Source organism: Gossypium raimondii, chromosome 3, assembly GCF_025698545.1.
Source record: "Gossypium raimondii isolate GPD5lz chromosome 3, ASM2569854v1, whole genome shotgun sequence".
NCBI lineage: Eukaryota > Viridiplantae > Streptophyta > Magnoliopsida > Malvales > Malvaceae > Gossypium > Gossypium raimondii.
In genome coordinates, this window is record NC_068567.1 from 53,730,312 (window position 1) to 53,744,953 (window position 14,642).

Here is a 14,642-nt window from a genome sequence, read left to right on the forward strand (position 1 = left end):
TAGGTTATTGTAGCCCAATTTATTTATCTTGGTCCGTTTACTAGTTTAATATGACTCTTGACAGATTACGTCTAATTTGAACACTTAAATAAAATAGTTAACGATTGAATAAATAGAAATGAATCACTAGATTTATTTGTTGAAGTAATATATGTTTTCTCAATTTAATAATTAGTTTAATATAAGATTAATTAGTTATTTCAAATATTTATGTAATTGAATAAATATTTATTTTGGACTAAATGATGAATTTAAAGTGGAACATCATCATATAGTCTAAATATTTGAAATGAAAATAACTTAAACTATGTTGCACATATCATGATTTTAATAGGTCAAAATAGAATCTTTGAAAATTATTTAATCGATAATTTTAATTTCTTATCCAAAATAAATATGTGACCCAAATTAACCCTAGTCGACCATATGGTGAAGGGAAGCTACTTGCGGAGCTAGCAAGGTTATGCTGCCGAAGGGAGGCATTTTCAATTGAAGTGTAATTTCAATTAATATTAAGCCTCTCTAGTTAACTCTCTATAAGTTAGCAATATTGGCATACCATAACAGATCGGTTAAACTAGAAAAATCCTAATTGTTAATATTGCTAAACATGAAGAGAGTTTGTTCTGAAATTGCTTTCTTTACGATTCTTTTACGATTGTTTGTCCTTGTGTTTGGTACCATACTTATACATTGCGCAATCCACAAAAAACATTGAGAGGAAAATTGAAACCCCAAAGTCACCCGCATGCTTTTCTTTAGACAAAACACATTAGTTGGAAAACGGAAACTAGTTTCATCAATCGACGAGCTTCTGCAGCTATAGCGTCTGATGATACAATATCATTTGTGCACTTAAGACCCGTATGTTGGCCAACAACAGTGCCATTTTCCACTGAGTGGACAGAATGTGATGTTGATGTTGATCATTTTAACCAGCATTATCGGGATGAATAACAACTGACGGGGTAGCTTTAAACTCCCATCCAATGTTTTGCTCGAGATTACATTGTTACCGAGATTATGTTATAATACCGCTGCACAGCTCCATATTTCCTTCGAATCCGATCAGAATGCAGTACAATCATTGACATCCATTGTTTAGGTTGAAGAGCATTACGCGTGCCTGCAATTGCTGGTAACGGTAAGCCAGTTAGGCAGAAGACACTAGCTTATGCCTAGGCTCAATTAGTCCACCCACTTCCATGATTTAAGCTTCTCTTTGATTTTTTTTTTTGTATGTTAGAGACTAGAGAGAACTCAACAAACCCCCATGACCTCTCGCTTCAATTTTGGTTTGACTCTGTATTTTTTTAACCACCAAAGTTCCTCATTTTCTCTAACCCTCCTTTGATTTCATGTCAACTCCTCATTTTCCCCTCTTTCACCCATGATACGTAAGCACAGAGTTATTATTCAATCCTGACTAGACCTAATCCAATAGGATCGGTCTAATTCTCCAATTAGTCACGTCAAGCCCAAGCCCCCGCCTAGGATGATTACCACAATACCTTTTCAGTCTATATATATGTGTGTGATAATAAAATTTATTAAAACATAAAAGAAATGATCATACCCGATTAGATTAACATTTAATTTTGAACCCAGAACCACGATATTCAACTTCAATATTCATAAACTCTCTAATTCCACTATGATTTTTCATGTAAATAATTCGTTTTATCTATACAAATAACATATTCAAATATACAAATACAACACACATTTTATATTATGCTTTTTAAAAATAACATAATTTAAACATCCTACAAATATTACTATAAATAAATAAAAGAAGTCGAGGATTTCAGATATTCGATCCGTTCCATGTCTCACTCGATTTTTACAAGTGTAAAGCTGATAGATAAGCACGTCAAAAACAATATAATAATAAAAGCGAAACAAATGCATGCCAACAAAAAAGAAGAGGGAGCACAAAGAGAAATAAATATATGAATGGGTAATGAACATTTATGTCGAGTATTACACCAGAATAAGATAGCATATTACCCTCCTATGTACAGTAGACGACTGTGCCCTGTGGTTCAAAATACCACCACCAACTTACAAAGATTTAACTACAATTCTTTTGAGCCCTCAAAATCTATTCCTTTATTTCCTTGCTCATATATATGATAGTACATTGAACCATGATTTCATTTCAAAAATAATAAAATAAAAAAGGTTTCCACTTGCTCTTTGGCATTGTCAACTCTTTCACCCGCTCCCCCTAACTCCTGTGTTTGTATGTAATTAATGCATGACCTAACTGACAAAACACACAGAAATCTGAAGCCAAATATGTCGGAGGATGTTTCATTTTTCTTAATTTTATTTAACTTATATATATATGAAACGGATTTAACTCAAAGGGGAAATTATGCTTCATTATTGTCCTTTAATTCAGAGCAAACAGAACATAGCAGCAAATGGATACAGACGTACCATATCTACTTATGCCATGGAAGTATATGCTAGAAGCAATCTCTGATATCGCTGTTGTCTTCGCAGTCTAATTGAATTCCCATTTGAAACCCTTGCCCGGTTTTGGCATTGGCTGTTCTGGTTCAAGGCTGATTTCCGTTTCACTCTGAACAAAAAATCTTCCGTGTCCAAAACATAAGACACCTACCAGGTACCAATTCCACTCAATTAACTAATCATATAAATATATTGACAAGAAATGCAACCTTAAGGAATATTAGTAAATTTCAAAGGAGAAGGAACTTCTAATGGGATTATACCTTGGAAGAATTGCAAGCAATCTTGCACTCCAAACCATTAACCACTTTAAGTCCTTCTGTTGTCCGGCATGTTGAAGAGAGCTCATCACCACCCGCACATTTGCGTACATTCCTGCAAACACCATACTTAAATATCATGTTAACTTCAAGGACTATATGTCAACAACCACATCCATAGTCATTATTAGCCAATATACCTCTTCAAGAAAATTCCGGGCTTCTCTTTTTCCTTGGGAACAACTGAGAGGAAGTCATTGTGCAAATATGCAGCAAAATTAGGGTCCATGGAAACAGCTGTCACTTCAGGCTTATCATGTCCATAGTCCATAAGCTGGATGGAAAGACACGTTGGAGTTGATGACTGCAAACATAAAATATAAGATGCAGAGTGCATGTGAGAGTTCTATGTCACACAGATCAAATAAATCATCAAACTTTAAAAAAAAAGACTTACACATTCAATTCGATATATATTCTCATCGTGAAGGAGAACACGAGCATTTTCATGATAAACAACATCAAATCTTCTAGATCTCCTTGATTTCTCATATGCATATAGTTGAAGAAGCTTATTGTCCATTTCATCACTTGCAATGGCTTGAAGCTGAGGCAAGCACCACAAAGATGAAAAAGTTAAGGTCGAGACCGCATAGTGAAAGAAGGGGGAAAGTTAGGGGAAAACAATAGCATTACCTGTTTGACAATTTTATATATCAGCTTGTCCAATGTGAATAGGACGTAAGACTGAGTTCCAATGATAGCTCGGCAATCATCCTCAAATTTTGTATTATCAGAAGAGCCATCGAGTAAATTGTAAAGTGCACTCATGAACCTGTATCATAAAAGAGTTTAAAGGAAACAAGTACTGACCACTTTTAAACATCAGCCTGCACCAACAGAAGTTAAACTATATTACCTAGCATAGAGATCAGTGGGACTAGGATCACTAGAAGCCCTCCATTTCCTATCTGCAGATGATGAATTAATCTTTGCTGATTGTATTCTCTCATACAAAGTCTGTCAAAATTTTGCAAAGGGATTACTGAGTTGATGAGCAAACTATACAAGAAATATCCATTAAGATCAGTTAAATATTAGTACTTCAACAAAATGTTACTTACATGGTGAAGCCTAAAAAGCACGTAAAATGAGTCATTTCCATAGAAAACTTGTGAATCCTTCTTGTTCTCATGTAATGGTGAAGGGACGTACTTTGCAAGGGGCTTTACAGTTAGCAGGAAACGTTCTGAAAATGGTAACAATGTAACATCAGCTTCCGCATCATGGGCATCAGCCATCCCTTCAGCCTCCCCTTCACTCTCCACTTTATTATCATGTTCATCATGATCAATATCTTCCTCTTGCTCCTCCCTCGATTCACCTTCACCAGAATCACTTCCAAAAACCTCACCATTCTCAGAAGCATTCTCACTATCCTCTGATGTCCTCTGAGCACTTTCATCACCTTCATCATCAGCATCAGCATCATTCTCTCCCCCAGCCTCCCCACGGCACACTTCCTCCTCTCCATGTCTCTGGTATTGTCTGTTTGCTGCGCCTTCCTTCACCTTAAGAGCAGTCTCCAAACTAGCTTCTCCATAATCAGCAAAATTGTCTTCCTCAAAATCCCCATTTGGGGATAGTTCTCCTTCTTCCCTTTCAACTTTAAGTTGTGCAACAGATTCTTCATTATACCTGTGGTTTTTAGAGCCTTCTGTCATCATCCCGTTTCCAGATATGATTGGCCTAGAACAACCGCCACCCTGCAGTATATGTATATTTTAGCACAATTTGAAAGTAAGATTACAACTGGCAAAATTGTCTGTGACTTGAGTCAAGCCGAACTGTCCAGTCACAGAAAATATGTAGGCTAATGTTTTATTTTTATACACATCTCCCATAAACAATAATAGATAATTATAAAAGATACAATCACTAAGTCCCATGGCAGACACTTCATTAAAAACCAAAAACCAATAGCAGGAGATGAGTCAATAGCATACAACATCTAAATTGATAAATCTTATAGATTGATTAAATATCCAAATGGTCAACTGAAAGTACAGTTTGCTTAGTCCCAATATCAGATCATGAGAGAGTATCAATCGCAGGGGACATATTTTAGAGAGCAATAGTGAAGCAAAGGAAATAACTTGTTCACCATCTCAGAGATGAACTCAAACTGACAGCCAAATGAATATTGCCCATACCTCTGATGAAGGTAAATTTTCGTTATTTGACTTTAATTCAAGTCCACCCTCAACAGCAGCATTACCAGGTCTGGAAGGAGTAGCAATAAGACCTAGCAACAAAATATATCCCAGCATTCTAGTTAAATGTTTAGGAAATTTGAAAAAATCAATAGCATAACTAGATTGGCATTAAAAAGGAAAAACTTTAGAGGTGAAAACAAACCTGAAGTATTCTCAATGCTAGTTCTTCCATTGCTTTGCTCCACTCGCGCAATAAGAGATGCATTTGAAGTGACCAACCGTTCACTGGTACTAGCTTGTTTACTGACCCCGGCTATTTCGTCACCATTAGCTGGACTAACCTGCATTCTGTCTCGTTGAGGAGCATCACAGGAAGATGCATTCTTATGACCAACACTGTCTATATAAGCAGAACCATCTTGCTTGACACCATTATCCCCATTCAGCAACCAAGACCTACAAGAACTTGATTGCTCAGGTGGAATACTTTCAACTTCATGTCTGGAAGGATTCGAATGTTTGGAATTCATGGCAACGCCAGCACCACCAGGGCTCCCTTCACTCTCACCAACGCTAGCACTACCATTTTTGACACTGTTGTTTTTAGCCTTCACAACATCTTCAGTGTCCTCTGCTCCCTGAGGACGGCAAGGAACCCCAAGCATAGGTTCCATGAAGGTAGTCCATATTTTAATTACTTTATCCAATTGTTCAGTTGTACACATTTCTCCACAGGAATATTTGATGAGCTGATAAAGATCTTCATGAATTTCAGGATCGGGGTACTCAAACTTCAAATTGGGAATAATCGGCCGTCTGTTTCCAGCAGCAATAGCAAGAAGCACATCATCTTCTTTGCGCTTCTTCTCGCTGATTTCTTTAATCTCAGCCAACAGAGCTGTACCAAATATGAAAAAGGGACAATGAAAACAGTTCAAGATAAATGTGATACAATTATTTCAGTTAAAAGAACAAATTATAGAATAATCAAGAGTAAAATATTTAAAGCAATTTTCAATTAGTAAATTTCCATTACAATATTTTAAAATTACTAATATTGTCCAAAATAAATCGGGCAGGGGGGATTCAGAAAGAGACGCTGTATAAAATCAATCAACTATGCAAGTTATTTCCTGGAGCATGAAAAAGGGGAAACATCAAGTCACTGATAAATGAAGTTTTCAAGACCAGCTACAATTATTATGATTGTCCACTGTCAGTTGGCATCAGTTCATGATAAATTTCAAAGAATTGTTTTTTAAAAGTAAAAATCACATTGCATAAAAATATATAAAATATACAACACAATATAGTCCTCCTGGACACCAATGTATTCAACCATCAAGCTCTATATCCTTTCTGCTCATTAAAAGGAGAAAGCTAAAGATACCTTTAGTGCTTAAGTTCTTGGAGTCCTGCTGCTTAAAATAGAAGCTACGGTGGTCAAGCGATTTATGATAATTCTTAGCATAAATTTCAGCCCAAACTTTATTAAAATCAGATCGACATCTAGCCCACTCTTCTTGTTTCTGCTTCAAGCGGGTTAAAATAACTGGCAAAGCAAGATGGGCATTCTTCCTTAAAACATCCATCACATCAAGTCCATGGTCACCATATAAACGTTCAATGCACCTAAGATTCAGAGCTGCAGTGACAGTCATAAGAGAACAGTCATCAGGAAAAAAAAAAAAAGGAAAGGGCGTGCTATACAATGCACAAGCAGATATTTTATTCATTGTTAGAACCTGTGAAGTGCTCCTCGATGCGAATTGGACTGTCTAGTTTGATGATATTATTGTTAATCTTTTCTAATAGTTCTTCTACTCGCTTGGTTGTTGCATTCACCGACTCTAACAACATATCCAGTTCAAACCTGACAACATAAAATAAAGATATTAGAAATTACTGATTAATTATAATTGAAAACATTAAAATATATTTTGAGTGATTAATAGCGCCAAGGGATGTAAAGTTGAAGAAGGCATGCAGACACAAATTAATTTCATACAGTTAACAAAGGCGTAAAATGGTTGTGAAATTATGTGCATGCACCACCGACTAGATGAAAGGTAAATTTACAACAAAAGCTTAGGTGGAGGCACAAATGCAAACCCCAAATAGAGCTAAAGTGAAATAAAAACACCCATGTATAATAAGGAAAAACACGGGAATTATAGCAGCTGATGGAAGGTCCAACCTGTCATCTTCACATCGAAATAAGCTTTCTTCATACTGGTTTTTGCGCATGTGTTTGAAAGAGTAGTCCTCACTCCCAGAAGTGACAGAAACCCAATGATCATTGAGAACTTCAGAACCTAGCTCTGTTCTCTGGCTTGCAGAAGGTATTGGGTACTGCAAGGCATTGGACAATCATAGTAAGTAATAACAGAATCAACATATCTTCCTGATCAAGATAACAAGGTTGAGTATAAAGCAAAAACTGCATACATTCTTTGGAAGAAGTCGATAACTAGGAGTGCACCGTTCACAATTGGAGAGGTCAAGTTCATTGATGGGTTTTCCAAAGTATTTATTATCCTTGCTGGAGAATAAAGAAACCTTGTGACCTGCATCTTTATTGGCAAAGGAACTTCTGTCATGTCTATCCCTTTCCCGGGTTTCACGGTCTCTAATTTTGACCCCATTATCCCTTTCACGATCTCTATCTCTGTCTTCCATCTTAACTGATCTAGGTAACTGCCCTTCATTCCGCAAGTACTCTGCAAGCATAATAACTTGCTAAGAATATATTTAAGTTCAATCAAAAGTAGAGGTCAGTTCAGTTTAACTATAATGCTCCACTAGTTTTGTTCAACATGAATCTAAAGTGGATGTTAAGAGTTAAGACTGTAACAGTGATTACTTTGCTTTTTATAAACCACAAGGAAACCTTGACTGAAGTTGATAAGAGAACAGATAGTAGTACTTACTTTCACTAACAAAATCCGCAAGCAAGCCCTCTGTATAATAATAGATTTGATTAGTCAACAATGACACTGCAGAATTATATAAAACCAACTTAAAACTTTTTTGCAGATACGTACCATTCTTCTCGCACTGCATCAAAAACTTATTAAAACCATCCATCACTTCTGGGTATCTTCCAAGCAAATCATTCACCTAACAAGAAAGAGTTACAACAAGGCACTAAGTTACTAATTTTATTTCAGTCATGTCCCTAACCAAGCAGGTTTCATATGTATATATGCACAAATATATATGTATGTGCGTATTTACATGAATTACATTAAAAATCGGTGACACCAAATTATCATTTTGAGGGGCACAAAATGTTCTGATGTTGAATCTCTGCAAATTGCATAGGTCAATTCAAAAAAGTGCAGGAATGCCTTGAGCTTTTCAGTTGGAAAACATAATAAAACTTCTAGTGTTCCAACTAAAATATGTAAGACCACACGAACCCCTCCAACAAACTAAAACAATTAAGATAAACTACAAGAATTCCTCATGTGAGCTGATGAAGAAATTAGTAAATTACAAACAAATGACGTCTGTTAACCATACCAAAGATTGCAATTCTGTGCGTGAGATTACTTCATTGCTATAGAGATGAAGGCACCTCAAAAATTCCTGATAATGATCAGGATTTCGTAACTTCTCCTTCACTTTATCACAGAAAGCAAACTCCTGATTGTAAACACCTGATATGGGATCCAGTCAGTCAAAGAAAAAACATGGCAAGGAAAATCAAAAGGCAATTATTAACATTTCAAAATTTTACAATGCCAGATTTTCAACAAGAAAAACATGCAGATGAAAGTTGCTGTAAAATGATAATATCCAATCAGGAAAAGCATAGCCATTCACACAAAAGAAATATCCCTTATAGTACTTCCAGGAAAAGTAAGCAGACACTAAGGAATTTAATGAAGATTAAATTCATTAGTAGCATGATAGCAGACCCCAGAAGACAATTACTATGAGGTTAAAATTATATTGTATACGATAGAAATGTCTTACAGAAAGATAAGCACCTATTTATGTTTTATTATGGTCAGCCATAGCTTTTCCTATACCGTTCAACTGAGAAGCAGAAAACTCACTTTTCATTGCATTTTTATCATCATATGCAGAACCATCCCCCCCAACTTGCTGCAATTGTTCCACACCTGATTCTTCACTTCTACGAGCAGGTTTCCCATTCCGTTTATGTGGAAACCGCATGTTGAAGTCTCTGTTGCCATCAATTTCAAAATCTCGATCATCCTGTTCTCGATCTCTTCTATCTCTGTCTTCTGTCTTGTCCCTTTCTTTTTCACCACGCCTTCTTTGCTCTTTTTCAGCTTTCGTCATAACTCTATCATGATCAGGATCAGCACGTTCCATGCTAAGGTCACAGTCACCAAGCAGAGCTGTACTCCTATCTTTCTGCCAGATATTCTCATAAATCAAATGTTAGCTTGATTGCTGATAAGTAATCAGAAGTGACTTAAGGATTAGGCTAAAAGAAACCTTGTCAGCAGGCACTGCACACATTCCAGGCATAGCAGAGCTCCTCTCTCGGGGTATAGAGTTTCTACCAGTGGAAGCATAATGATTAGAGGCTGTCGCTGAGGTATCAGGTAGAAAATGAGTGAACTCCAAAAGCAGATCTGGATGGTCTCGGAAAAGAGCAGCAACCTATAATGAAATATAGTTTCTGATCAACAAAATCCAACAACCTAGGCAGCACACAATTCCCATTCAAATAGGGAAGACAGAGAAAGGAAGGGAAATATAACCTAACATACCTCCTGGTAGACCTCAGTGATAGACTTATTTTCTTTTCTATACATGTTCAAAATGTCTAAAAATGATTTGTAGACATGGTCATCACCCTGAAACCTTGTCTGCAAAAATCCAAGAATGAGATCAGATATTTTGCAGCTATCTCATAAAATTCAGCAATGCACAAATTCTACCTTAATTTTGTTCACAAAATTAATAGCTTCTTCAAACTCCACAGGCTTCTTTTGGGGAGGTTGTTCATCCTCCAATGGGAGGGTGATCTCATATCCTTTGGGCAAAAAGGTATTGAAACCCAAAATTAGGTCTCGATACCCTTTAAATAACTCCTTTACCCTGGCTATGACACCCGCAGTATCAATTCTACATTCAGCCCACCATTACAGCAAGTCACAAATTGCTTCGTACAAACATTATGAGAGGATAAAGAGCAAAACTTCAGAAAAAAGCCAATAATGATCAAACCTTTGAGCCTTGAAGTCTTTCATTACTTCAAGGAAGTCGTCATATTTCTCCCTCTTTTCTTGAAATATATCTTTAACTGCCTTGAGATATGCCAATGCATCATTTGTCGTAAGTTTCTGGGTAGCTCCTGTCCCTCCTGCCATCTGCTGTTGCCCAGAGCTTCATCATAGAAAAACATAATACAAAATAAGATCAAAGATCTCCGGTAAATCATCACATATTTTTCCATGTGGAATTTAAATATATATCCATATACATGTGTATATATATGATTATCACCTTAAAAAGAATATCAACAGCTAGGGTCATTTAACCTTTCTACGCACAAATAAAACCATATCTTAATACTACACAGGCTCTTCACAGATGAAAAATTGGAAACTTGCCCATCCGGAAAAGAAAGAATACTACTATTTTTTGCTATCTCCAAACATCTTTAGAGAAAATGAAATATTTCCAACCAGAACTTTAGGGGAAAAAACATATCTTTTCGTCAAAGGTCAAAGATAATTCACAATTATAAAAGAGGCTAAACTTACTTAAACTAAGATTAAACAAGCAAAAACACTAATCAAATCTGCTAAACTAAACAAGCGAAAGAAAAACGACAGTAATTGACCTGTAACGATTTCAAACTTAATCTCATTGTAGCTTTCATAACGAAAACACGAAATTGGACCCAAAAATAATCAATATACAAAGAAGATAAATTTCCATTTTACCCTTCTCCTCGAGAAGAAACCACAGGTCTTTTAAGTTGGGAGCCGCCGATGCAAACCTCATCTCTAGACCGCTTCATCACTTTTCCTTTTTCCAATCAAGATAGAAGTTTTTTCCAACCTTTTCTTTATTTTCACCAACAAATCATGCTTTGAACTTTGATTTATCTCCAAACAGAAATTCCTACAATCAACAACAAGAAGATGAAAAAAAACACAGTTATTTAAACCAAAAATTAAACACAAAGCAGATCTCAAAACAAAACAGAAATTCACCAAACGGAGAAAATTCTTTTTTTTTTCTTTTATCTCCTTACCTCCCCAACAGATCATCACCAAGAAGAATTTTACAAGTAAATTTACATTACTTGCAGATAAAGGCACGCTAAATGAAACAGAAAACCAAAATATTACTTCCGTTTTCTCACACAAAAAGGGGGAAAAATGGCCAAATTATAAAGATTAAAACAAACAAAAAAAAATTCAGTGTTCTTAAGCAAACTCTGCAAAGAACAACAACAACAACAAAAAGGAGTTGTATATTTCAGATCGAAGGATTCTCGTGATTGTGGCAAAGACGTTGAAGAGAGGGGATTTTACGAGAATTAAAATTTATTTTATTTTTATTTAATATTTTTGGCTTTGGAGAAACAGTGTAGTTTGTTGTTGATGTAAAATTTTTGAAGTGAGGAAAAGAGCTTAAGATTTGTGATTTATTTATATAATGGGAAGTGCGCGATGGATATCAATTGCTCTCTCATTACAACTATGAAGAGGAGAAAAGGAGGTATGGGGAGGATAGCTAATTACACGCCCGCTAGCCGGTTGCTTTCGTTTTGGTTTACCGGTTATCGTCGGTTAGTGCTGGAAGGGTAATTCTATTTTCATCAATAAAAGGAAAATTAGGGTATGGTTAGGGATTTCTAAGAGGCAATTTTTTAAAAAAAAATTCCTAAATTGTTCGTAATCTTTTTTAAAAAATATGTGTATTAACATATTCTATTATGTTAATTCATCAAAAATATGCATATATATATTTAATTCAAATTTTAATAATTTAATAATTTCGGTTGTTTTAATCATAGTTTTTTAAAGTTATAATTATATATTTTACAACTGGGGGAAAAAAAACAGGGTCTCAAGTTATGAAATCTTAAGCATCGAGAAAGCAGGGTGGCAGCTTCAATAATAGGGTTAAAAGATTGTGAAGGGGAAATAAGGGTAAAAGGGTAAATTGAATGAGATTGAAATTAGGGTTAGGGTTAGGGATTGGGAAGGGAGCGAGTACACTTGAGCAAAGGATATGTTGTAAAATTGCAACTTCAAATACAGGAAGAAGGAGACTTTGAATGTGAATAATGACAATGTTCATGTTTTTCTGGGTTTTCTTCTCTATTTTTGGATCATGTTAAGTGTTAACAATCGTGCTTTGAAAAAATAAGGGACAAGAGTATATCATAAAAAAAACAAAACAAAACATTAAAAGTTTTTCTTACATTGAGAAAGTAAAAGAAAACACTAAAACAGTTTCTTACATGGTTTGGAGAAAGAATTGTTTTTGAGTTGTTTGATGGTTTGTGTTAGTACTTAACACTACTTGCAAAAGGGAAATTTAGAAGTGAAAAGCAATGGGCTGGTGAAAGCCTGGGTCAGTGAACAATACATAAAGTGAGGGCTAAGCCCATGGATTACCCGAGGTTCAACCGCCATTGCTGACCCAAGTTAAGCTGGCCTTGTCGGTTCGGCTCTCTGTACAGGAGATCTACTTATATTAGTTTGTATTTTCTTTTATAATTAATGTTTTAGCAATTTAAATCCAACTTTTATAATACGTATATATAAAAGGAAGGAAGGTTATACAAGTGGCAATTCTCTTTCTTTTTCTTTTTTTCTTTTTCAAGTTAATATACTTCAATTTAAATTTAAATTTCTATATTTTAAATTTTAACCTAATTTGATGCTTATGTTTTAGAATATTTTTATTCCGATTAAAATATTGAATGATTATGTATAATTGAAATATCCTAAGAGTCCTAGAGACTAATATCCGTTACCCATTTATAAGATGATAATCAAATTTTAATTTTAACCTCTAGATTACGTTTGAAACTTAAGATTTAATCTATATATTTATTTTTTACATAATTTGATCCCTTTACTTTTATAATATCATTAGTTACTCTAAATAATTAACTATTTCAATCAAAATGCTACTGCTATTTTTCTTAAGAACATTATTCTAACAAAAATTTTATTTTTACCATAACGAGTTCGAATGTGTGCTTTTAAGAAAAATCCTAATCTATATTTTCAACGTTGTTTTAATTGTTACGTGACTATCAAGTGAATATTTTTTATTTTAAAATTTTAATAGAAGAATTTTAACAGTAGTAATAGACCTGATCATGAGTCGAGCCACCCGTCCAAGCCTAAAGGTCCACTCGAAAAGTGGGAGGCTTGGGCAAAAATATAGGCCCAAAAAATGGGATTGGACAAAAAAATAATGCCTGTTTTTTTAAACGGATTGAGCCTTGGGTAGGATTTTCCTTGGCCCGACCTGAATCAACCTAAACTTTCTTTTATGTTGTTGTTTGTTGCTATTTTATTGTCATTTCGCTATTATATTGCTACTATTTTGTTGTTGTTATTTAGATATTGTATAACTATTGTTTTATTGTAAATTTTGCTACTATTTTAAAGATATTTGCTTGCTAAGTTGCAACTATCTTAGTATTATTTAAGTATAAAGACTTTTTTAAATGTATTTTTAATTTGTTGGGATATCAATTTTTAAATCCAAAAACTAAAAGATTATATTCCTAAAAATAAAAGGAAGGATTAAATTTCAAATGTAGGAGGTGTGTAGGGACTTGGAGCATGTTAAACTTTCAAATTTTTACTTTATAAATTGACACGAACAAATAACCAACTCAATGCGAAACGTAGGTTGAGAATAGACCTGATCATGGGTCAAGCCGAGTTTGAATCGGGGTGATGCCAAAATTTAGGCATGTTTTTTAGGCTCTGATCCAACCCAAAAAATGGGCCTAAAATTTTTGTCCATGCCCATTCCAAATAAAAAGATGCTAAACCCGAGCTCGACCCTACCTGCATTAAATTTTTTTATATTAATTTATATAAAAATAAATTTTAAAAAAATAATATATTAAATATACTAAAAACATTAAAATAAATTTTTCACAGCAAATTGAAAATACATTAAAAATATTTATACTTAAATAACATTAAGATAGTTAAAATTTAGCAAGAAAAATGATAGGAAAACAACAGCAAAAAAAAAAAAGCAAATTTGGGCTGGCCTAAACAAAAAAATCTTACTCAAGGTTCGACCCTTTTAGAACATAAGCCTTGTTTTTTTGTCAAAACTTATTTTTCGAGCCTATATTTTTTGTCCAAATCCTCTCACTTTTTGGATGGGCCTTCGGGTGTAAGACACATAACCCAACCCATGATCAGGTCTAATTGAGAACCATATTAGTATATATAATAAGCATGATTATTTTATATATTAAAGGTAGAAAATTTTTTTTCTAATATCACAAGTGAAATTAAAAAAATTTATTTGTCCTTAACTGATAATTAAAAATGGTAAATAAATGAGATTCATGGCGGTTTTATAACTTTGCTTTTAAAATTAAGTATATATACTTTTCATGAATTTGAAATTTAATCTTTGTACTTTTATTTTAGGAAATTAGTTTCTTTATTTTTCGATTTAAAATTCGGTCCAACTG

General features: G+C 34.4%; 1 protein-coding gene across 5 annotated transcripts; it reads right to left on the minus strand.

Moving 5' to 3' along the window:
- Positions 1–1,930: 1,930 nt before the first annotated feature.
- On the minus strand, positions 1,931–11,632 carry LOC105794712 (paired amphipathic helix protein Sin3-like 4). Of its 5 annotated transcripts, none has more exons than XM_012624014.2 (24): positions 11,205–11,632; positions 10,891–11,071; positions 10,169–10,327; positions 9,880–10,066; positions 9,709–9,807; positions 9,431–9,598; positions 9,022–9,346; positions 8,483–8,619; positions 8,002–8,077; positions 7,888–7,917; positions 7,406–7,677; positions 7,155–7,309; positions 6,703–6,830; positions 6,348–6,602; positions 5,160–5,855; positions 4,955–5,046; positions 3,866–4,507; positions 3,661–3,761; positions 3,438–3,576; positions 3,199–3,348; positions 2,942–3,105; positions 2,745–2,856; positions 2,446–2,628; positions 1,931–2,237 (listed from the first exon to the last, which is right to left on the minus strand). In XM_012624014.2, exons 2-23 carry the CDS (start codon positions 10,965–10,967, stop codon positions 2,455–2,457), a joined length of 4,338 nt encoding a protein of 1,445 aa, XP_012479468.1. In that variant the 5' UTR covers positions 10,968–11,071; positions 11,205–11,632; the 3' UTR covers positions 1,931–2,237; positions 2,446–2,454. The 5 variants fall into 5 exon arrangements, with proteins under 5 accessions (XP_012479468.1, XP_012479466.1, XP_012479465.1 ...); XM_012624012.2 differs by having other exon boundaries at positions 1,931–2,265; XM_012624011.2 differs by having other exon boundaries at positions 1,931–2,269.
- Between the last annotated feature and the right edge of the window lie 3,010 nt (positions 11,633–14,642).

Coding starts and splice junctions, on each gene's coding strand:
- LOC105794712 (XM_012624014.2), bottom strand. CDS start 10,967: ATGAAGCGGTCTAGAGATGAGGTTTGCATCGGCGGCTCCCAACTTAAA. Junction 8,620..9,021: donor TGATAAAAATGCAATGAAAA/GTGAGTTTTCTG, acceptor ATCCCATATCAG/GTGTTTACAATCAGGAGTTT. Junction 7,310..7,405: donor ATCGACTTCTTCCAAAGAAT/GTATGCAGTTTT, acceptor AATGCCTTGCAG/TACCCAATACCTTCTGCAAG.